At 38.0% G+C, this 25,256-nt stretch overlaps 1 protein-coding gene across 2 annotated transcripts in view; it reads left to right on the top strand.

Moving 5' to 3' along the window:
- Positions 1–25,256, top strand: part of KDM7A (lysine demethylase 7A) — a 76,719-nt gene that overhangs the window by 29,161 nt on the left and 22,302 nt on the right. For both annotated transcript variants that reach the window (XM_036247138.1, XM_036247139.1), the window contains exons 2-11: positions 3,740–3,825; positions 8,546–8,663; positions 11,114–11,274; positions 13,025–13,166; positions 13,475–13,661; positions 14,851–15,013; positions 17,852–17,939; positions 19,968–20,074; positions 23,311–23,402; positions 24,451–24,540. In XM_036247138.1, coding sequence (XP_036103031.1) covers positions 3,740–3,825; positions 8,546–8,663; positions 11,114–11,274; positions 13,025–13,166; positions 13,475–13,661; positions 14,851–15,013; positions 17,852–17,939; positions 19,968–20,074; positions 23,311–23,402; positions 24,451–24,540 — 1,234 coding nt within the window. The remainder of the gene's footprint in view (positions 1–3,739; positions 3,826–8,545; positions 8,664–11,113; positions 11,275–13,024; positions 13,167–13,474; positions 13,662–14,850; positions 15,014–17,851; positions 17,940–19,967; positions 20,075–23,310; positions 23,403–24,450; positions 24,541–25,256) is intronic.

Here is a 25,256-nt window from a genome sequence, read left to right as displayed (position 1 = left end):
ATTTTTTATATAATGTGGGGTGGGAGTCCAAATGCATGGTAGGTACGATATTCTATAAATGTCCATTAGGTCATTTAATCCAGTTAAGTAGGGGTGACATTGGTTCACAAAACCATACAGGTTTCAAGTGTACAAGTCAACAAAAATCACTTGCACACTGCATTGTGCACCCATCACCCATAGCAAGTCTCTTTCCATCCCCATTTATTCCTCCTTTGCTCACCGTACCTACCCCCACCGCACCCCCCTTCCCTCTGGCTATCACCACACTGTTGTCTGTGCCTGTGTGTTATATATATGTGTGTGTGTGTGTTATTGTTTTTTTGCCTTGTCCCTTTGCCTTCTTTCACCCAGCTCCCCAACTCCCTCCCCTCTGACAGCTGTCAGTATGTTCCATATAACCATGCCTTTGTGTCTGTTTTGTTGTCAGTTTATTTTGTTCATTAGATTCCACATATGAGTGAGATCATAATTGGTATTTGTCTTTCTCTGACTGGCTTATTTCACTTAGCATAATATTCTCCAGGTCTATCCATGCTGTCATAAAAGGTAAGAATTCCTTCTTTTTATGGCTGAGTAGTATTCCATTGTGTAAATGTACCACAGCTTTTTTATCCACTCATCTACTGATGGGCACTTAGGATGTTTCCAGATACTGGCTATTGTAAGTAACGCTGCAGTAAACAAAGGGGTGCATATATTCTTTTGAGTTAGTGTTTTGGTTTTTTCAGATGTATTCCCTGAAGTGGGATCACTGGGTCAAAAGGCAGTTCCATTTTTAATTTTTTGAGGAAACTTCATACTGTTTTCCACAGTGGCTGCAGCAGCCTGCATTCCCACCAACAGTGTACAAGGGTTCCCTTTTCTCCACATACTCGCCAGCAATTGTTTGTTGATTTAGTGATGGTAGCCATTCTGACAGGTGTGAGGTGGTATCTCATTGAGGTTTTAATTTTTTTTTTTAATTCTTCAGAGTGGGAGGGAGAGAGAGGGACAGGGAGGGAGAGAGGGAGGGAGAGAGAAACATCGATGTGAGAGAGACACATTGACTGTTTGCCTCCCACATGACCCCGACCAGGACCAGGGATGAATGGCAGCTGAGGTATGTACCCTTGACCAGAATTGAGCCCGCAAGTCATTGGTCCAAGGGCCAAGGCTCTAAGTACTGAGCCAAACTGGCCAGAGCTCATTGTGGTTTTAATTTGCATCTCTTTGATGATTAGTGATATTGAGTATTTTTTCATGTCTGTTGGCCATCTGAATGACCTCTTTGGACAAGTGTCTGTTTCTTAATTGGGTTGTTTGTCTTCCTTTTGTTGAGTTGTATGAGTTCTTTATATATATATATATATATATATATATATATATATATATATATATATGATATTAACCCCTTATCAGATGTATCATTGGCAAATATGTTATCCCATTCAGTGGGTTGTCTTTTCAATTTGCTGATAGTTTCTTTTGTTGTGCAAAAGCTTTTTAGTTTGATGCAGTCCAATTTGTTTATTTGTTCCTTTGTTTCTCTTGCCCGAGGAGATATATTGGCAAAAAAATTGCTACGAGAAATGTCTGAAATTTTACTGCCTATGTTTTCTTCGAAGATTTTTATGGTTTCTTGACTTACATTTAGGTCTTTAATCCTTTTTGAGTTTGTGCTTGTGTATGGTATAAGTTCGTGGTTTAGTTTCAATTTTCTGCATGTATCCAATTTTTCCAAAATAGGTCATGGTTTTTAATCCTGTAGCTCAAATTTATATATTTAATAGATTTTTGTTTTGCCTGTTTGTTCTATCACATACAAAGAAAGTTGTCAAAATCTTCTACTACAGTTCCCATTATATCCTCCTGGTGAATTGAAATTTTTATCATTATCAGAGAACACGTTTATCTCATTGTATTTTTGCTTTATATTCTATGTGGTTTAATATTAATATAGCTATTCTTTCTTTTGATTACAATTTTCATGGTATTTATTTGCCCATCCTTTTACTTTTAATCTTTCTGTATCCTATTTTATGCATCTCTCTTATAACTGGCGGATTATATATTAAGTCAGCTGGATAATGTCTTTTAACTGAAGCATTTAGACCATTTGCATATAATGTAATTAAATATATTTTAAAATTTTTACCTCCACTTTATTTTGCTTTTTCCAGTTTTATCCCCTCTTCCCTTCTTTTTTTTGTATTAACCACCCCTCCTTATTTTTCCTGCAACGAGTTTAAAATTTGTACCCTCTGTTTCTATTGTTTTAGTTGTCCCCCAAGGATTTGTAATAGGCTTCCTCAGCTTACTGAAGTCTAAGGTTAATTATTACCTTCCCTCTTCTGCCAGTACAAATACCGTAGGACTCTGTGACTCCATTTGTCCTCTCCTGACTCAAGTGTTGCTGTTGTCATGGGTTTTAGTCCTTTATATGTTTTTAAGTCTCACATGACATTATTTTGTTTCATGTAGTTAGTGTTCATGTAAATTTACCCACATATGTATTACCTTTCTTAGCTTTTCTTTTTTATTTCTTGTATCCCAGACCTCTTTGTGGTCATTTTCCTTCTGTGAGAAGTACATCTTTTGGTATTTCCTTTACTGTGGGTTAGTTGGAGGTGAACCCTGTTCTGAGATGTCTACAAATACCTCCTTAATTCTGTGTTAGTTCTGTTTTGTTTCTTTTTCAAGTACAAATTGTGGTTGTGTTTTTGTTTTATAACTTTTTGGGAGTACAAACACTTACAAAAATTTTACCCAAATAAGTTACTTGGAATGTGGCAAAACTGCTGGGGTTTTTAAAAATATTTTCAAGATGTCACTGATATAGCTTTTTCAGTCCCTAGTTGGTTCCCCTAAACTTGACTCAGGTGCCACTGTTGTATAGTCCATAGGAGAGCGTATTCCAAGTACAGTGCCTCAAACTAACTGAACTGGTTAATGAGGGCTCTGAGACCGACAGCAGAACTGTCAGGACTCGGCGCTCTTACCATGCCAGTGATGTCACCCAAATTTACTAACCACCTCTAGCTAACAACAGCCATATTTTAAAGTTAGTTTGTATCTTAGTTGTCTCGGGTTGCCACAGCAAAATATCACAAAAATAGAAGACCTTAACAACAGACATTGATTTTCTCTCAGTTCTGGAGGCTGGGATGTTCCAGATCAAGGTCCACCAGGGTTGGTTTTGGGGAAGGGCTCTCTTCCTGGCTTGCAGACAGCTACTTTCTTGCTGTGTATTCATACGGCTTTTCTTCTTTGTGTGCATGCAGAGAGAGTGGGAGCTTTTTGGTCTCTCTTATAAGGGCACTGATCCTATGAGATCAAAGCCCCACCCTATGACCTCATTTAACCTTAATTACTTCCTTAGAGGCCTTATCTCCAAATAAATACAGCCACAGTGGATGATTACAGCTTCAGCTTGTGTATTTTGGGGGAACACAAACATTAAATCCATAACAGGTGGCATTTACATGTTGGTTGAGGGTCTTATGGCTGATAATTGCATTACTTTTGATGTCTCTACTGCTGCTAATGGTGAATCACTTCCCATGTATTTGGATATATTTTCCTCCACAATTATTTAGCAAGTGTGTAGGGAAAAGAATAAAATTTATCCTTGCATATGTTTCTGTACTCTACAAATTTATTGGTGAGGTTGGTGTACATTTCTCAGGTAAATTCCAGCCAATCTAATATAGTTAAGTTAAACTTCTTTACATATTGGCTTTATTTTTCTTTACCTTAGCTGTGTTGGAGTAGAAGAACATCATGCTGTTGACATTGACCTGTATCACTGTCCCAACTGTGCAGTTCTACATGGTTCTTCTTTGAGTAAGTACTAGATACTTAAATAAAAATTGGAATTTAGCACTTAATGTGTACCTGATAATGCTTCTATTTATCAAATCTGGTCATCATGTTGAGTATGACCTGGAGTCCTGCCCCAGCCATCCTCTCTGCTTGAAACCAGTTCCCAATAGTCCCACCCAGAGGAAGACCAAGGGTCCAGACCAAGTCTCTGCTGATACTTATCTTCCTGTGGGGGCAAAGCACAGGCAGGGAATGTCCCATGTCTTCTGGAGGGAACCAACAGCACATAGAAGATGATATTTACTTTTAGCTTTTTACAAATGCTTCAGAAGAATAGATCAAAATATTGTTGTGCAAATGTCAGAGTAGAGATTTTAAAGACTTTGGGATATGTTATAACTACTTTTTTTCTTTAAAATCTAGACTGCAAACTAGTGCTTTTATATCCATTAAGCTAAAGGGAAAAACTTTAGACTTAGTCATTTTAGAACAGAAGGGAACTTTTTCCTGAATATGCCTTGATAAACCCTTGGGTCAAATATAGGTAACCTCTATATACAACCTCTTTATTTTGAATATAGCACTTTTTTCTAAATAGAAATTTTGTTCTGAGGTCATGGGCAAGTAATTTTTTAAAAGAGACTTACTAGTGCCCTGGCTTGTTTGGCTTAGCAGTTAGAGCGTCGGCCTGCGGACCAAAGGGTCTCAGGTTTGATTCCCAGTCAAGGGCAAGTACCTGGGTTGCAGGTTCAATGGCCCCACCGTTTGGGAGACAACCAGTCGATGTGTTTCTCTCACATCGATGTTTCTCTCTCTCTCCCTCCTCCCTTCCATTCTATAAAAAAAAAAAATGAAAGAGACTTACTAACAACTGACTGCTCATATGTTTTGTTAGAAATGTTAATAATTTACCAAATTTCTTAGTACGAGATTTAGAAATGTAAGCTACATGAATGCATTAAAATATTTCCTTGTAAAATACAGAGTGTCTATTTTACTGTTATTACACACTATAAAATTTGAGGTTAGCAGGTTACATGTGTAATTGGCTAATTTCTTCTCATAAGTATTTTTAAAGGTTTTTATTTTGTATAGTACTGAAGTATATGTACTATATCACTTGTTATAATTATTGACTGAGTGTAATTCTCGAAAGAAGTAAATAACACTGAGTTGTTATTTGAAGAAGACAAACAGAACTAAAATTGCTAACACTTTTAGTTTAGAATTTAAACATATAATCCAAAGTGAAATAATTTAAATTTAATTTTTATGAAATATTAAGTGGGTTATTATGAGGCAGAATAATGAGGTATTTAAGACCCTGCTACATGTGATGTACCCTATTTTTTTCTATATGATTTAATTTTTTTAAAAGCTTGTCATGCTCACTAAATTGATTTCATAATCCATAATGGATTGCGACCTGTACTTTGAATAATGATGCATCAGAGAGAGTCTGTATTACCTGGTCCTTCATGTGCTTCTCATCCTTGAATAACAGATCAGGCATAGGCTCTCTTCTGGGCAGAAGTCCAACTCTGAGAACCCATAGGGAAAATGGCCAAGAACTAGTAATCTCTTTTATCTTGATTTAAGGCTCGCCTTCCCCACCCCTTACCCTCCACCCCCAACTTGGCTAATCTCCTTGGTCCCTTTCCCTCTGCTCTTAAGCCTTTCTTGCTTGCCACCCAGGGTTTCCTGTTCCTTCTGGCGCTCCCCAGGAATCCTGGTTATTACAGATACCATCTAGACATGATGATACCCACCTACTGTGGTGAATTTAGATTTTATTTACCCTCTTATGGGAATTAAGAACTCTATTTGAAGACAGTTATCAAAAAACAGCCTAACACTTAAACATATCTTCTCAGTGATCTTCAGGCACATGCAATCCAAACTCAAAATTTTCTTTCTTTCCCCCATGAACACTACTGAAATATTTCTTCATCAGCCTCCTTCCTTTAAGAAGTTAGCCCTTGCAGTGGCTGATTTTATGTGTTAAACGTGTCAGCCCAACCAGGACAGTTGTAGACGTCTGTTAACATCCTCCAACTCAAACATTTCAAAGGAAATCTTAGTAATTGGCAGATTATTGGGTGCTAGGCACTAGGCTAATTAAGTACTTGACCTATGGTATCTCCTTTGATATTTACAACAACATAATGTGAAAAAAAATGACCTAATAACTCTTTCACTTAACTATTTTGAGTCTTCTAGCATTTCTAGGAATTTATTCCAAGGAATTAATGGGGGAAAGAGATTTATGTATATGAATATTAATCCCAACTTTGTTTGAAGAAAGATTCAGGATGAACTAAGTGCTTAAGAATAAAAAAAAATGAGCCCTGGTCAGTTTGGCTCAGCGGTTAGAGTGTCAGCCTGTGGACTAGAGAGTCCCGGGTTCGGTTCCCACTAAGGGTACGTGCCTCGGTTGCGGTTTGTCCCCAGCCCTTATTGGGGTCGCGTGGGTGGCGGTCACTTGCTGTGTCTGTCTCACATCGATGTTTCTCTCTCTCTCTTCTCCCCCTCTCCCTCCCACTCTATCTGAAGATACATGCAAACGTGCCCTCGGTGAGGATTTAAAAAATTCTCTTTAAAAAAAAAAAGAATAAAAAAATGATTATAATATGCATCTACATCTATATCTTAAAATAATTCTAAGCCAACTTAAATTGCTTTTGAATATTTAGTAAGGAGAAAATGGTCATGATGTAATAAGAAAGGTAAGCAGAAGTATGATCCCAGTTGAAAAGAAAATGGGTGTGTGTATCTATATATATGTAAGGAAAAAACCCTGAAATTAAGTACTCTTAAATTTTAGAAGTGATTTTAAATGAGAAAAAAATAACACAAAAAGGATGTCTTAATGGGATTTTCTAGGAAGATTGCTTTATGATTCTCAATTTTTCTCATGAGATTAAAAAAATGGAATTTATTGTCTTTCATATTGAGGGTCTGACTGCCATAAATTACTTGGGAATCTTGTTTTAAACTCTTACATATGAATAAGTCCACCCCTGTTGATTAGTGTGACTTCTCCTTATCCATATGAGGAATCAGCATTATTATATTATTATCATCTTTGTAAGATGAAAGTTTGGTAACTTAGGCTCATAGAGTTTGTCCTCCATCCAACATTTTGTTATGAGAACATTCAGATATATAGGAAGAGTTGAAAAAATTTTACAATGAGTACATCTAAATACACCATCTAGGTACTACTATTAACATTAAAAAATTTTTTTCTTCTTTATTGATTTTAGAGAGAGAGGAAGGGAGAGGGAGAGAGAGATAGAAACATCGACGAGAGAGAACATTGATTGGCCGCCTCCCGCATGCCCCCCTGGGGATCTGGCCCACACCTGGGCATGTGCCCTGACTGTGAATCAAACCAGTGACTTCTTGGTGCATGGGTCGACACTCAACCATTGAGCCGCACCAGCCGGGCACTACTATTAACATTTTATGTTATTTGTTTTACCACGTATCTGTCCATGTGTAACTATCTCACTGTCTATCTTATTTTTCTGATGCAGTCTAAGTTGCAGACATTAGTACAAAGCTTAAGAGTGCTTTTCAAACTTAAAAAACATATATGTATATGTTTAACTGAAATCTTGCATTTATACCACACAAACGTTGTGTAGACGGTGCCACCCCGGTGAAAAGAGGAATGGGGTCCAGAGCTCTTCCCTCGGCCTCTTCCCCGTCTTCTCCTTTACTACGGTTCCTCAGCACAGCTGGAAATACAACACTCGTTCCCTTCGTTTCCCTTTTGAGGGAGCTGGAGCCAGACGTGGTTTTTTTTTGTTTGTTTTTTTAATCCTCACCCGAGGGCATTTTTCCATTTTTTGTTCAGATAGAGCAGGAGGGAGAGAGAGGGAGAGAGAGAAACATCGACGTGAAAGGGACACATCGAGTGGCTGCCACCCGCACGACCAACCAGGGCCGGGGACAAACTGCAACCGAGGTACATGCCCTTAGCGGAAACCGAACCCGGGTCTCTCTGTACTGCAGGCCGACGCTCCAACCGCTGAGCCAAACCGGCCAGGGCAGCCAGACGTGTTTAAATGACTTGCCCAAGGTGGCAGAGTGCGTTATGGTTGGACCAGGAGTCAAATTCACGTCTTCTGGTTTTGGTTGCTGTGACTATTCAAGATAATAGCCTCCTGGAGCTAGGCGTTAGAAGTAACCATAAAGTTATTTATTCTGTGATCCCACTCTAATTATGACACAGCCACCTGCTCTTCTTTGTGTCAGTCTAGCCATGCTTAGTAGGGAATAAATCTGACGTAAGAGAGAAGGGAGCTGTACTGTTCAGAATAGATTTCTGATGTGGGATCAAAGGCCCTATTCTGAGAGAATGATTTGGATGAGCTATAAAAATCGTGTTATGACCTAATGTCCTAGTGAAAACCATGATTTTAAATAATTCTGAGATATTATAATATGTGTAAATGGAGATCTTATTTAAGACTCCTGCTCATTTAAAATTCTTATTTAATTTTAAAATTATTGTGAAATAAAAAGTAGATTTTTTAAAACTACAGTTAATTACCTATAATTGCTGTATTATATAAAGTAAAATTTACTTCTTCAGCCTAAAAATGCATTAAAAAAAGTGAATATTTTTATTGTACTTAATAATTATGTCTGATTATATAATGTTTAGAAACTACATAGCATCAATAGGTACCAAAATGTTTCTTTTTTTTTTTTTTTCAATCTAAAAATCCAGTGAAAAAGAGGAGGAACTGGCACAGGCATGACTACACAGAAATTGACGATGGTTCCAAACCAGTGCAAGCTGGAACTAGAACTTTTGTGAAGGAATTACGTTCTCGAGTCTTCCCAAGGTATGGAAACCTGTTCTGACCAAAGAAAACAAGAACGTTGCCTGATAAACTGACATTATCTGAAGTAACATTTTCAAATACCAGGTTACAACCCATTATTATTCTCAGCCAAAAAATGAAATGGAGCCCTGGCCAGGGGGCTCAGTTGGTTGGAGCATCATCCTGTACACCAAAAGGTGGCAGGTTCGATCCCTGGTCGGAGCACATACGGGAGGCCACTGATTGATGTGATGTTTCTCTTTCACATTGATCTCTCTCTCTCGCTCTGCTCTCTCCCCACTTCCTCTCTCTAAAATCAGTTATAAAAAGTGAAATGGAAAATATTGGTGCATTGCAAGTTATAGGGACTAAATGAGCAAAGTTTCATGGAGCTTCTGTTCTGTGCAAGCGTACTGGGTCACTACGTAAAAATACATTTCTTAACTGTGGATCCCAGTCCGAAAAAGTCTGAAATACAATCATCTAAGGCAGTTGTTTCAAGTACTTGGTTCCTTACAATAGCAGTTAGTGCTTCTTTGTCACCTCACCTACTCCTATTTTCAAACTCTCTTTTTTTCTTATGTTATTTTCACATCTATCTCTGCCCTAAGTCTACCAGAAGTAGCTTTAACCATTGCTCAGCCTCTCTGGTGGCAGCAAAACTGGGCTTTTTGAGTTTTTTAAGATAATGGAAAGTATTTGAGTCACCTGTGGCTCAAAGAGAGTCAAAAGTATTATACAGCATTTAATCATGCTAATTTAGATTATTTCCTACACACTGCCTGACATCTGTTTAAAGTGATAATGCTTAATAAGCTTTTACACAAGATGTATCCAGGCTTGTTAAAGAGAGGAAGCGCATTTTAAATTGAAATCACACACATGCAGCCTATTTGGGAATTATTTCAGATCCTCTAACTATAAAACCCTTTTCTTCAGTCTTTAGGGTTCCTTTCTCCACCCCCTTTATCCTTAAACAGAAACATACAGTATACGCAGCTACTGTTGGCTCCCTCGGGTCTACTGAGAGAAAGAAAACATTGTTAACGCAGTGGTTTCCATATGATTTTTGTGATATTAAAGGCCCTATTCTCGAATATTTTCCTCTATCAGTTTCAAAGTCATTGGAGAAATGTGTTTGTTTTCCTTGGTGGGTTTGGAGCCTAGGGCCAGAATTTTCAGCTGAATCTTGTGAGGCCCCTAAATTGTATAAATAATCTGTTGTCGATGTGGGCATGTGCATTTTTTCAGGGAGAGGAGCCATAGCGCTCATTTTTAATAGATTTGTGACCCAAAGAATAGTGTTAAAAATCCTGGCCTGGCGATTCCTGTGGCTTCGCTGCCAAAGTAGACACAGGTGAGAGCAGGCTGCAGCGATGATCACACATGTCCTAACTGTAATTGCCATTAGTTACAGGACTTCGGTTTTATTTGTTTAACTCTATAAACCTTTACATCATCTAAAAACATAGTGGAGTGAAGATTATTAACTACATCACACCTACTTGATGTGATGAACACAGGAGAGTGTAAAATAAAGCGAACAGGTCATCGTTCCCTCCTGTTTTAAGACTTAGTGTAAATCTTTTGAGACTCTTCTCTACATAAATACTATTTTAAACATATCTATAGATGTATGGATGTAATATACCTCTAAGTTTTAAAAAATAAAGAGTTATGCATATGTTGTGTAACTTGATGTTTTTAAAAAAATAATTGTATTGATTTTTTTTGGAGAGAGAGGAAGGGAGAAAAAGAGAAACATTGATATGAGAGAGATGCATAGATCGGCTGCCTCCTGCGAGCCCTGTACTGGGGATCAAGCCCAAACCCAGCCATGTGCCTTGACCGGAAATTGAACCGGGACCTTTCAGTTCATGGGACTGTGCTCAATCCACTAAGCCACACCGGCTGGGCTAACTTCATTTTTCACTCTGTTATTTTTCATAGATGTTCTTTCATATGTATATAAAAAGTTATATCACTCCTTAACAGCTGTTTAGTATGCAATAGTGTATAGTGTATATGTACTGCAGTTTACTTAACCATCCCTCTATGATGTATGTTTAGTCTCCAATTTTTTTCTCTTGAAAGTATTGAATGGCTTCTGATCTTGTTAATTCTCTTAAATTCAACCACTCATTACAACTAACTGTAAGCATCCTATTTTATTATCTCTTCTAGTGTAGTTTATGTAATACATATTTTTACTATAAACTAATTTTTTTCTCTTTTTATAGTTAAAGTACTTTAATATATATTTTCAATTATATGTATTGAAGTAATTTTGAATTTTACTTTAAAAGGGGCTTTATATAAAAACATTTGTTCTAAAAAGAATTAGGTATGACAGGTTGAGAACCACTGATACAGATAAGATAATAGTATAGTATATGAATTAACCCATTACCAGAGTTTTTTCTTAAATGGAACTTAACAAAGATGACATTTCACTCTTTCATTTTCCTTAGTGCCGATGAGATTATTGTGAAAATGCATGGCAGCCAGCTGACACAGAGATATCTGGAGAAACATGGATTTGAAGTCCCTATTATGGTCCCCAAGTTAGATGACCTAGGACTCAGGCTCCCTGCAGCTACTTTTTCTGTTATGGATGTGGAACGTCATGTAGGTACGAACTTGATTCCTTTAAGTACTTGGGAAAACATGATAAAAGTAAAAATGATACTGACCTAACGATATTAAAAGTTGAATGAAAAGAGGTTTATTTAGTTTCATTCCCTGAGTCGGGAAAAGTACAATTCGAAATTACCTATGTTGAACACTGTTTTTTTCTAAGCAGACCTACCATTGTGAGAAAAACAGAACAAACATTTTGCCTATTCTTATTTCCTCAGACTCACCCTGATACTTTTTTAGTTGTCATCAAATTTTCTGGTGCTTGCTTAGGAAAAACTGTGACTACGGGGTAGCTACAGGTGCTGGGAAAAGACAATGGGAAATTGGATTGGGTCTAGGCCTCTAGCATTCAGTGCAAGGTTTCTGGACCTGCATTAGTGACCTCCTGCTGCCAGGAGAAAGGCTGTGTGAAAGAACACGTATTTCAAACCTGTTTTTATATTTATGACTTGGCCCCATTGCCTTTTAATGATATCTGGACCTAATTTGTTGTTTTGAGGCCCAGAAAAGTATTAAGAAACAAGGGGAAAAGCATTTATCTGTTGCAATACTGTTGACATTTTTAGTCATCTTGTTTATTCACATCATGGTATTTATAGATAAAGCTGACTACATGTAGATCTCATTCCTTGTCAGCAGTAGATAGAGATTGCTTGAGGATTAGATCTCAAATCTACCTTGACTTAGAACTGCATGTCCATTACAATACATTACCTATCTGAGAACTTGTCCTTTTATTGAGCCTTTGGTTTGACAGTTCTCAGGGATAACCATTTCACAGAGGAAATTCGGTGAAATGTCATGACTTCACATTCAGATGATATTGACTATTTGATAAATTAGGGGATGAGGCTAAGGTTTAACCTAACCATGTTTGCCTAGATAGCCCAGTAAAATAAATATAGTGTAATGTAAGTATAGGGGAAAAAGTTCAAACTATTTGGTAGTTAACTTTTTATTACTGCAAAGCCCTTCAGTTAACAGAATTGTCTTGCCTCCTAAGTATAAAATAAAGTCTACTAGGCAATACTTTTTAACTTCCATAAAGTTACATTAAAATTTCAAAATGGCATTTATTTTTTAATTTCAGATTGGTTAAATATTGCTGTATTTTGAATTCTGTCTTATCCTGTAGGACATTATACTTCCAGTGGTGTGCAAGCACCACCTCATGGTTTCACAGGAAATTTGTAAATTAATCTCAATTCAGAACTCATTCCACAGAAACTAGTATGAACTGATTTTGCTTCCTAACCACTGTTGTTTTCTTGAAGCAGACTATTAGGAGAGAAGACACCACCAGGCAAGCAGAAATTGTTTGTCCTAGTTAACGTGTTCCCCAATGATTGATGAGTTTTTCAAAATGATAGAATCTTAGGTGTTATAGAATTGAAAGGGAAAAGTTAGTCCCCCTCTTCTAGGCACGAGGAGGTTGAAACCCAGAGCATGTGGCAGTTTCTGCACACCAGTCTAATGCATTTTGTCATTATGAGCTGCACACGAGAAAGCATTGGAATATAGAAAGCTTTGCAAACTTGCAAGTTTTTATGTTCTGTTAATTATGCAGCTCTGTCTTAATTACTTTCTTTCCTTCAAAAACCATCTTCTTTTTCAAAAGTTCCAGTTGGACTTAGAAATTAAGGATATAGGAAGACTCTTTGTCTAGGCTATGTATTTTTGTTTAGGGCATCTATTGATGTAACTTTGAAGCCCAATAATAAGACTATAATTTTTCTCTGCAGGTGGTGACAAAGTGATAGATGTCATTGATGTGGCAAGGCAGGCAGACAGCAAAATGACACTTCACAATTATGTTAAATACTTCATGAATCCTAACAGACCAAAAGTGTTAAATGTGATCAGCCTTGAATTTTCAGATACAAAGTGAGTAGTTCTGGACATTTTGGGTTAGCCTTCTGAGTGTTAGCTAAATGTAGTTAAATGATGAACTTATTTCAGTAAGAAACATAATTGCAACTTCTTAAATGGTCCAGTGATAGCAACATTGTAAATTTTGCTTTGGCATGCTCAGAGAATGTTTAGAAAGTGTAGTGTGTTTTAAACTTTAAGTATTGTTGTTATCCTTGACTTCCAGTTAATCTCTTGGTTTGGGTTAAGATGGGAGATGCCATTTTAAGAAGTTTTAATTTGCATGATGTGGGTGGGTGTGTGTATGTGTGTTTTTTTTAAAGGATGTCTGAATTGGTGGAGGTCCCTGACATAGCCAGAAAACTTTCCTGGGTGGAAAATTATTGGCCAGATGATTCAGTCTTTCCCAAGCCATTTGTTCAGAAATACTGCTTAATGGGAGTTCAAGACAGCTACACAGATTTCCACATTGACTTTGGTGGAACTTCAGTTTGGTACCATGTCCTCTGGGTAAGATGGGGGTATTTCTTTGTTCTCTTATTGATAAAAACACGTCATCCTATTTTTTCCCAGGGGTGCATTCATTTGTTATAAATGACATTTGTAAAGAGGGAAATGTTTGTACTTTTTAAGTGGGACCTATCATTTTACCTTTAAGCATTATGATTTTTTAATTCCAAGTAGCAGAGGAGCCATGAATTCTTAAATTTTTTTTTTTTCCACGATCTTATGAGTTGGTCTTTTGTAGCCTTTTGTCTCTTCCCCCTAGTCAGTTATCATTTAATCCCTGTATCAGGACCTGAGAAGGAGCAAAACTACAGTAATAACAATTGCTTCTGACCTTAAGATTAGGATAGAAAAGGTAGTTGGATATATCAGGAAGGTCCAGAAAATACTAATTCTTCTTGGCAGTTTATATTCACCTTGCTTTATCTAGAATTATGCTATTCAATACAGTAACCACTAGCCACATGCGGCTAAATTTTAAATAATTAAAATGAAATATAATTTAAAATTCAGTTTGTCATTTGCACCAAAATTCAGTTCCTCATGTACTCAGTAACCACATGTGGCTAATGGTTATTGTATTGGGTAGCACAGATATAAAACATTTCCATCAACATAGGACATTCTGTTGGACAGTGCTGATCTGGAACCAAATCTTTGTCTATATTAAATGCCTGTACACCAGCAATGCTCTGTACTGTAGTATTTGGCAATGTGTCCTTGAATTCTTATTTTTTTTTCTCCATGAGAAAGCCAAGGGCTAGTTCATTAAAGGAAGTTGATTTGCAAGTCTTTACAAATAATCATTATATTATAGATCTTAGGAGAAAGGGCAACATTCACAGAAATGACTCTCTGTAATCTGGGGTCTATTACCATGAATTTACTTCCTTACCTTGAAAATGAAATCAGTAGGATGTTTGTGATTTTTTTTACCCTCCTCTTTTGTAACCGTTTCTCCAGTACTACTTATTGACTTACCATATTTGGGAGGGGGAGACTTAACTCCTGTGAAGACACTTGTTAAGGGCAATAGCTTTTGATCAGGTATGTGAAATATGTCTTTTTGAGCCTAAAAAAATCTGACAATTATCTTATTTAATTTAGGTCATTGTATTGGGAAGTCACATCAAGGTAGGCCATCCTAAGAATGGCCTTTTCTTTTCAGTAACAGTGTGATTACTTCATTTAGGGTGAGAAGATTTTTTATTTGATAAAGCCAACAGATGAAAATTTGGCACTCTATGAATCTTGGAGTTCATCTGTGACCCAGAGTGAGGTGTTCTTTGGAGATAAGGTGGATAAATGCTACAAATGTGTGGTAAAGCAGGGACATACTTTATTTGTTCCTACAGGTAAGGTTTTAATCCTGTCTCCGCTCCCCATTGTTGATATTCAGTCACATGGAGTGAGCTTTTAATTAGAAACTCTGGCTTTAACATGTTGGAAGAGTAGCTTTGCACAGCCTGAGATCTTATCTTGGACTTTTTACTTCTTTGTCCCTTAGAGGGCTTCCCTTATTGTTTGGACTTGTTTTATGTCATTTTCCTTCATTTTGATATTTGTTCAGATAAAGTTCACATACTATAATACCCTTTTAAGGTATACAAGTCAATGGTTTTTTACCCTTGATCTTAGCCAAAGAGAAGTGATCAAGTCAGTGGTTTATAGTATATTAACAAGGTTGTTCAACCTTACCACCCACCTCATTCTAATTTCATCACCTCAAAAGCAGCCCATATCAGTTAGCAGTCACATCTCCATTCCTCCCTCTTTGAGGCCCCGGCACCTACTAATGTGCTTTCAGTCTCCGTGGATTTGCCTAGTCTGGACATTTCATACATGTATGTATATGGCCTTTTGTATCTAGCTTCTTTTAATTAGCATAATGTTGACTAGGCTCATCCTTATTGTAGCACATATCTGTACTTCATTGCTTTTTATGGCTGATTAACATTCCATTGTACAGATAGACCACATTTCATTGATCCATTCATTAGTTGATGGATATTTGGGTTGTTTCCAAATATTAACTATTATGAATTGTGCCTCTTTGAACATGTGTATAAAAGTTTTTGTGAGGTATTTCATTTCCCTTGGCTATGTACCTAGTACGGAATTGCTGGGCCATATGGTTGAATGCCATTTAACTTGTTGAGGAACTGCCAAACTTTTTCCAAATGGCTGCACCACTTTACACTCCCCCCTGCAATGTACAGTGTGTTCATGTCTCCACATCCTCACCAACACTGTCATTATGTTTTTTGTTTTTGCCATTTTAGTGGGTGTGAAGTAGTGGTATCTCACTGGTTTTGCTTTGCATTTCCTTAATGAGTAATGATCCTGAGCATTTTTCTTGTGGTTATTGGCCATTTGAATATCTCTTTAAAGAGAAATGTCTATTAAAATCCTTTGCCCACTTTTTTTTTTTTAATGATTTTTTTTTTTTTTTTTTTTTGGTATCTGCCCCTAGCAGGAACCGAACCCAGGACTCTCTGGTCCTCAGGCCAATACTCCAGCCTCTGAGCCAAACTGGCCAGGGCGTTTGCCCACTTTTAAGTTGGATTATTTGTCTATTTATTATTGAGGTGTAAGCCTTCTTTATATATATTCTGTATACTAGATCCTACCAGACATATGATTTGCAACTAGTTTCTCTCATTCTGTGAGTTGTCTTTTTACTTTCTTGATAATGTCCTTTGCACAGAATTTTAAAATTTTGATGAAGCTCCCTTTCACTTTAACTTGGTAGCTCTACATTGCTGTGAAAGCTCAAGCCAGCAGTAAGAACCTGGGCTGTTGTCCTAGGACAGTTAGGAGTGTGCTTGAGGGACCTGAGGAAGGGACTGAGTACCAGACTTAGCTGTAGCTTCAGTATAGGTATCAAGTTTGGAGATGTGATGGAATGCAGGGCTCTCCGGGCCAGGGGTTTTAGAATTGTGTTATTCTGATTTGGGTGACCACTGCAGGCATTGCCTTGTTTCCCAAAGCAGTTGACAACTGATAAACTTCCAAACAGGTTTCCTTCGATTTACAGAGTAGTTGTATTCCTGGAAAATAATGCCAAACCATGCAAAAATTACTTTGTTTACATTTATAATGGAGTTACAGTTTCTGGGCTCAGACAGTTCACAGTAGACTTTGTACTAAATGAATGCCCAGCGGTAATTTCTAAGTCCTGAGTATTGCAGGGCAGTTTCTTACTGTGTGGAACTGTCCTGCATTTTGCACCCCTGACTCCCACTCACAAACTGACAGTAGTACCTCCTGATCATTGTGACACTCAAAAGAAGCCCCCCCAGACTTTCCCAAACACCCTCTATAGGCAGTATGGCTTCTGCGAGAGCCACTGATTTATAGGATTTGGAGCTGACAGACTTCTAATATGTGATTTCAGGTTCAAGCCCAAGGCTTTGTGCCTTTGAGCACGCAACTGGGCACTATTTGAAAGTCAGTCTTAGAGGAGTTTTTTGATATTGTGTCATAGCACAGTGAGGGGTCAAAAGATGAAACAATATAAAGAAAATGGGGCCTATTTTAATAGCTGATTTTTACATGTATATGTATATATTTATTTATACTTACATGAAGTCTATAGACATTTTTTTGAAAGCTAGGCATCATCTCTTAGAAATGTTTCTCACTTTGAAAATATTTTTGTGGGAAAATAAGACACATCATTTTGATTGCCAACATTTATATTTATAGGCCCAAAGCCCTCCATAATGAAATGTGGAGGTGTCCGGTTGAGTTCCACTGATCCTCCTGTGCTTAGCGCCGAGGCACTCAGTTCAGCATCTAGGGAAGCTGCACTGAATGGAAATGTGCTTGCCTCATTCTAACCAGATTTGACTGGTCTTGGAGTAAAATCTTTTATACTAAGTGTGCTTTTTTTTTTTTTTTAATAAACTAAAACAGCAACAACCACTAAAACCTTCACCTATCTTGTTCCATGATTTTGTCTAATTGGATCAATGCATTTGTTTCCTCAAACTCAGCACAGAGCCTGGTATATAACAGGCCTTTGATAAATATTGGGATCTATAGGTTTTATAGACATTAACTTTTCTAGCACTATATTATAAAGTAAACTGATGTTGATGTTTTGAGTTTCTTATTTCACAGGTAGACATAGCATTTGTTTGGTTTAAATATTGAGAAATCACTGATTTATATACGTTTAACCATTTCAGGGTGGATTCATGCTGTGCTCACTTCTCAGGACTGTATGGCTTTTGGGGGGAACTTTCTGCACAACCTTAATATTGGCATGCAGCTCAGGTTTGTGACATCAGTATTTATTAAATAGGACATTGTTTCAAAGTTTCAAAAAGCTAAATTCAACAACATATTTTAATTGAGATCTCATGGAAATAGTCCCTGAAAAATTATTAAGAATAGGAACTTTTAGCCCTGGCCGGTTTGGCTCAGCGGTTAGAGCGTCGGCCTGCGGTCCAGAGAGACCCGGGTTCGGTTCCCGGTAAGGGTACGTACCTCAGTTACAGTTTGTCCCCGGCCCTGGGTGGGTCGTGCGGGTGGCAGCCACTTGACGTGTCCCTTTCACATCGATGTTTCTCTCTCTCTCTCCCCCTCCCACTTTATCTGAACAAAATATGGAAAAATGTCCTCGGGTGAAGATTGAAAAAAAAGAATAGGAACTTTTAACAGAAGTATTGTCTTAAAATTTTGTCAGGGGGACATTTTGATGCATTTAAAATCTAAAATAAAAAAATAATAATTTATTCAGTTTGAGACTAAACATCTCAGATTTCAGAATTTTATAGAAATGCATGGGCTGTCTCTCCTTGGGCTGTTTTTACAATGAGGGAAATGAAGTAAATCCAGTCAGGCTCAGGAATGACATATGGTGTTGGGGATAAGAACCCTAAGCTCAGGTGGCTATCAGAACACCTTTTTTATGTTTTAAAAAATACTTTAATTAATTTTTAGAAGGAGAGCGAGTGAAACATCAATGTGAGATCGAAACATCAGTTGACTGCCTCCTGCACACCCCATACTGGGGACCAAGCCCACAGCCTGGACATGTGCCCTGACTGGGAATCGAACCAGCAACCATTCAGTGCAGGGGATGATACTCAACCAACTGACCCACACCAGCCAGGGCACACCTCCTTTAATTTTACTATGGGGAAATGATTAACAGCTCTTTTCCTTTCTGTGTCAGAGTTTGACCTTCAGCTAACTCTGTGCCCCTGGTAGCCTAATGAGAGGAGAATGTTATTAGGCAGCACTGCTTATGGTGAAATGAGTCCTAGTTGATAAACCACATCAGGACTGGGAGGACGAGTACCTAGTAGGAAGCCATGTATTTGGGCTTTCCTGAGTGTGGTGACTGTTGGAGCTTGGCTTGCCCAGGAGAACCCTGGATGCTATGCATCTGTGGAGTCATTATAGGGAGTACCAGGCATGAAGCTGTAAGCCAGGATAGCTCCCACACTGCCAGGCGTGAATCTTGTTTTTTGTTGTTAGTCCTCACCCGAGGATATTTTTCCATTAATATTTAGAGAGAGTGGAAGGGAGGGAGACACACACACACACACACACACACACACACACAAACACACACACAGAGAGAGAGAGAGAAACATCCATGTGAGAGAGACACAGACACATTGATTGGTTGTCTCCTGCACGACCCCGACCAGGGCTGGGGATCAAATCTGCAAGCCAATTACATGCCCTTGACTGGGAATCAAACCCCAGACCCTTCGGTCCTTAGGCTGATGCTCTAACCACGGAGTCAAACCAGTCAGAGCTGAATCTTGTTTCTTTATACCTGAGTTGTCCCTGGAGGAAAGGTGTCTCCTGGCTCTGTGGACTATTGCAAGGACTCCCACAGAAGATGATCACTGTGGCAAGCTGTGGTTCCTGTCTCTTCCCCCTGACCAGCGCCAAGTATGGTCTTGAGCTTGAATGCTTAATAGAAACTAAAGAAAGCCTGATCGGGTGTTGTAGTGTTGTCCAACACATGGAGTTGACTTGTTAACATATTGTCTAATTTACTTTAGTGGAACCCTTGTTACATTCTTTCCAGTAAGACTAGGATAAAAATCCTAAGGTATGATCTTTTTGAAGGCCCATGTAATTCTTCAGAATAGTGTCAAATTTGTTAAAGTCAGACCTGGATAAGATCACAATTAAGTCTTATCCAAATGTTGTATTAATATACAGTACTTGATTGTTGTTACATGTCACTGCCTGCTTATTTTATTTTTCTTAAGATGGTTGCCTTCATTTAACTTTGAAGTAAGTGTTAATATTAAATTTCTTCAAATCATATTTATTCAGGTGTTATGAGATGGAAAAAAGGCTGAAAACACCAGATCTTTTCAAATTCCCTTTCTTTGAAGCCATATGTTGGTTTGTAGCCAAAAACTTGCTGGAAACCCTGAAAGGTAATTAGTAATCTGTTCATCTTGTTGTGTGATGTGATGCATGATGTTTGTAAATTTACTAAAAGTCACTGATAGAGAGACCTGTTTGTGGCATGGTGTTGCTGATTGCCCCTATTTTGTTTTTTTAAATCATGATTTCTCCCGTCAAGAACCTTTTTAGCAAATTAGAATCTCTAGTTCATAACCTTAAAAAACATATATGAAGAGCTGCGTCTAAACAAGTAATGTTGAAAATGTGCATTTCACCAGGGCCTTCGGTGGCCTGCACACACTGTCGGGCACGTAAAAGTGCCTCACTTGCAAAAGTTCAGTTTGAGCGAAGAGACTGTTATGTAACATGTGTTCCCAAATATTTGCTTTTAAAACTCAAGGGCATACGCTTCATGTCCTGAGAGAATCAGGTAGTACCTGTGCCATTACTCTTTATGCCCATTGTGCTGGCCAGTCTTGTTAGCACAAAACTGAAATGTCAAGCTATGGTCTGTAGTTGAAGAAAAAGGTTTGTTTGGGTTTTTTGTTGTGGAGGGGTTGAAAGGGGCAGAGTTGTTCTTTCTTTTTTTTTTTTAAATCCTCACCCGAGGACATTTTTGCATTTATGTTGAGATAGAGTGGGAGGGAGAGAGGGAGGAAGAGAGAGAGAAACATCGATGTGAGAGAGACACAGTTGCCACCCACAGGACCCCAACTGAGTTGGGGACTAACTACAACTGAGGTACGTGCTCTTAGCGGGAACCGAACCCGGGACTCTCTGGTCCACGGGCCAATGCTCTAACCGCTGAGCCAAACCGGCCAGGGCAGAGTTGTTATTTCTTTATTTAAACTTGAAAGCTACCGTTTTTTTGGTGGAATTTCAGATTTGGTGTTTTATCTTTTGGTTTAATAACCTTTGATCAGTCAAGTTGGAAATTGAATATCACTTTTCCTTTAATCCTTTTTTTTTGCTTTTCATGCATTCGTACCCTTGAGAATACAGTTACCTGATTTTGTGTTGTCTAACTTCTCCAGTCCATTTGCAAATAGTGCTACTATTATAATTAACTCCCAGAAGAAACAGATATAAACAGTAAAGTCTATTCTAAACATATTTCTTTTTCCATTTAAAAGTTACACAAGAAGAAAAGATGAAAAGAAACAACCAATAACTTACTTCACAGGATAGCATGCACAGAACTAAATAAAACTCATTTATGGTTTCTTTGCTAAAAAAAAAAAAAGGGCTCACTGTCTCTAGGAGAAAAGAATAATAACCCCATCCCACACCTGCCGCACAGTGTAGAGGGAGAAGTCTTTTTGATGCAGGTGTCTGATGGAGGAAGGAGCCCATGGATGGGGAAGAACAGGTGCTGTCTGCACAATACCAGTCTCTGCTCTAGAAATACATCCTTATCCTAGTCCCTGACTCATTCAGTGTTTTCATGGCTGCAGGAATGTCACAATGGACCATAGAGTTGCCATCTATAGTTTCCAGTAAAATTCTAGACATTAAAGTTCATAGTCTCCCATCCAAGTAGAAGCCTAGAGAAATAGGAACACTTTTAACTACTTATAAAAGTGTTTACAAGTATTTAAACACTTACAGATATTCTTGTTTTCTGGAAATAAAACCCAGTGACTGCAGCCTCCAGATTAGAGATTGGCAATTCAATACTCAGTAAGTTCAGAGTATTTTTACCATCTTTTCTTTTCTTAGCAGCACATATGCACACACACTCCTCAGGTGATACTTTCCCCTAATGTCTGGGGCATCTATCAACTTTATAGAACAAATTAGGAATTTATCTGAAAGGCAAAATCTTTCTCTTCTTGCAGCCACAAGCAGCAAATTGCTCAGTCTTAGAATGATTTAGCCATTGAGAATTGAAAACTATTGAGGTCTGGTTGAAAACATACCCTATACATTAAAGAAAAGAAAAAGATGATTGTAAAAGGATATTTGCAGGTCAGGTTTTAAAGTGTTTTTATTTAATCAGCCAGATCAGTAGAGGGAGAATACCTGGCAATCCTAGTGTGTCAATCCCACTGAGGATAGAGCCAAAGGACCATTATCCCAGTGCCATCATCCTGGGTATTCATCCTGGAGTCAGGAATGGTGGTCTTTTTACCCCACCTTATATTGTCCTTTCATCCCTGATCTTTTAACTTTCCACTGTGGCCATCTCTCAGACTGTTAATAGGCTTATATGATGGGTTAAATGAGGGTGGGTTGTATGAAATTCTTAACTGAATTTAGTGTCAGTAAAGTAAAACAGTAAGTAAATTAGCCCCAGGGAAAAAGTGAAATCTTTCATTTTTGCTTCAACTTGCCTTAGTTGTAGACCACATCTCATGTATGTTTAATGAGGTTTAAATAATCAATTTGGTTAAAAAACCAAGAGGGGTGTGTGTGTGTGTGTGTGTGTGTGTGTGTGTGTGTGTGTGTATTTTACAATAGTGAAGTATTTCATGCCCACAGTCAAGTGTAGGGATCACACACAGCGTACACATATACTCTTGTACAGTTTAAAGAATTATAAGCTGTCTCTTAGGACACCTGTACGCAAAGTGAGCAGAAACAGCTTTGTCAGTGCCCTAGTCATGCTCCTTATTTTTCCCATTGCACCCTCCTTCCCTTTGAGAGAACCACGATCCTGACTTTCATGGTCATCCTTTTCTTCTGTTTATCACCTATGTCACAAATTAAAATAGTTTAATTTTGTCCGTTTTTAGGCATCATATGAAAAGTTTCATACTGACATTCGTTTGTGACCTGTCTTTTACTCAGCATTGTATTTGTGAACTTTTTTTTTAACTTGAGCATTTAGTACAATGACATTTAATGAAATTGTTTTTTTTTTCCTTTCTTGCTTTTTCAGTCAATTATTCTTTTTTTTTTAAATCCTCACCAGAGGATATTTTTCTGTTTATCTTCAGATAGAGTGAGAGAGAGGGAGAGACAGGGACAGAGAGAGAAACATCAATGTGAGAGAAACACATTGACTGGTTGCCTCCTGCAAGACCCTGACCAGGGCTGGGGATGAACCGCAACTGAGGTACATGCCTTTGACTGGAATTAAACCCGTGACTCATTGGTCCACTGGCTGATGCTCTAACTGTTGAAACAAACTGGCCAGGACTATTTATTCACTTTTATCCTTTCTATTAATTTGGAAGTTATGCAACTGTTACTCAGAAATCTAAAGTTAATCCAGTTATCTTCAAAGCACTAAACTCCTTCCCCTCCTCTTTCATCACCACAGAACTGAGAGAAGATGGTTTCCAGCCTCAAACTTACCTAGTACAGGGCGTGAAAGCCCTGCATACTGCTTTAAAATTGTGGATGAAGAAAGAGGTAAGCTGTTTTCTTTGGTGAAGTAATTGTTATTTTTTATGGTAAGGTCAGGAGAATAGAGTCCTCAAACTGTGTGGCACAAGTAGCTGCAGTAGAGGGACTAGAAATCATGCTTTCAATTTTAAATACAACCTGTATTTTATTCTACAGTATATGCAAATGCACTGGTTTATGTTTCTAGGAGAGTAAAGTACCTCAGTATTTCTTTCAGTTGGAAAAGAAAGTAATTTAAGTATATCTAGGGTATTGACTAAGAAATGAACATGTAGATATAGAATAATAATAAATAACTACACTGTCATAGTGTGCTCACCACTATGCTTAGCCTTTATATCCATAAACTAATTTAATCCTCAAAGCGACTCAATGAGGTCTGGGTGCTTGTCATCCCCATTTGCGTGTGGAGGCTGAGGTTCAAGGAGTTCGAATAACTTGCCAAGAGAACTGGCGGAGCTAGGACTTAAGTCTCGGTCTCCGGGACTGTGAAGCCCATGCTCTTCTCTCTGCCAGACTTAATGTAGAAATGCAAGAAGAGGAGGTCAGGAGCTTCCGTCCTCACTAAAATGTGCCCAGGACGTCATCCAAGAGGTCATCTGGATCTCCATTTGGAATGGGTGTGTCCTTCCCCGGTGCTTGCATAGCGCCTTTCTTGTGCCGTGGCCTAGGGTGAGCTCAGCGCCTCCGGTGCCCCTGCAGTCCTTATGTGTTATGCATTAAATGTTAGTTTTAATTATTCCTTTACTAAGGATAGCAGTAGTTAGACGTAGAGTTGGCTGTGAGGTTTAGAGTACAAGGTTACTACTCAATATAAAGCAAAATTCACTGTGAGATAAGTCCATCTTTAACTCATTCTAAAAGGATTTTATGTTAATGAGGATCTCCTTAGAAGGTATCACACCAATTACATGAACTCTGAGACCTGGCTTATTAGTATTTAACTGTGCCTATAAAATTTGGAGAACCCCAAAATTGGTTTAATAAATTAGTTGTTTTACATGTTAAAGTGTAAGTAACTTTGGTTGTTTTGTCTTTGTTAATCCAAATACAGCTTGTATCCGAACATGCCTTTGAAATTCCAGACAATGTTAGACCTGGACATCTTATTAAAGAACTTTCTAAAGTAATTCGAGCAATAGAGGTAAGAGTAGAAACTGTCATCTAAGTTCTTGGTTATTATCTGCATTGAGAAGCAGATAGATCTTCCACCGCACTACACACATCAGAAAGCTCTTATGCACTTAGAAAAAAAATAGAAAGAGCCAAGTCTTAGAAACAGTCTCATGTTCCTAGGTTCTTAGAGTCCTAGAGGGAAATTTAGAGGGTTATATCATAATGAAGTAATAAGGAACTAGTTCCAGGTTACTCCAAAAAAATTAAAAATACAGAATAAACAGAACTTTCAGATCCAGTTTGTTTCAGTTATGCAGAGATGAATGCTTCTTTAGTAATTAGAAAAAGAGAGGAAATGTATGGTGAGTGAGTAGAGAGCTAGGGGAAGCTGTGTTGGAAAGACACTGTGTTAATGGGGTGGGGGCAAGGAGATCCACTTGATTGGAAATACTGGAACAAGTTGGTTAGGCAAATACCCTCTGATAAAAGCCCACAAAATCTGAAATTAGGTGTTTTAAATGATCAGTTAGGAGGTGTTTTAGGTATTAAAGAAAGGAGGTTTTAATTAAAATAATTATTCAAGAAGGTGGTTCTGTTAGTGTCTGGCTTGAACTGAAAGGAAAGTTAGTGGAGGAATGGAGGCTAATGGGCGTTTAACAGCTGAGATTAGGTCTGTGTTTGGGGAATGGAAAGCAGCACACATCTAAGAAATTAAAGTGGTGGGTTTAACATCCTTGGATAGGA

The sequence above is a fragment of the Molossus molossus genome, unplaced genomic scaffold (assembly GCF_014108415.1).
Source record: "Molossus molossus isolate mMolMol1 unplaced genomic scaffold, mMolMol1.p scaffold_m16_p_7, whole genome shotgun sequence".
Taxonomy (NCBI): domain Eukaryota; kingdom Metazoa; phylum Chordata; class Mammalia; order Chiroptera; family Molossidae; genus Molossus; species Molossus molossus.
The sequence above is the reverse complement of the archived record's forward strand: the minus strand, read 5'-3'. Positions and strand labels throughout refer to the sequence as shown.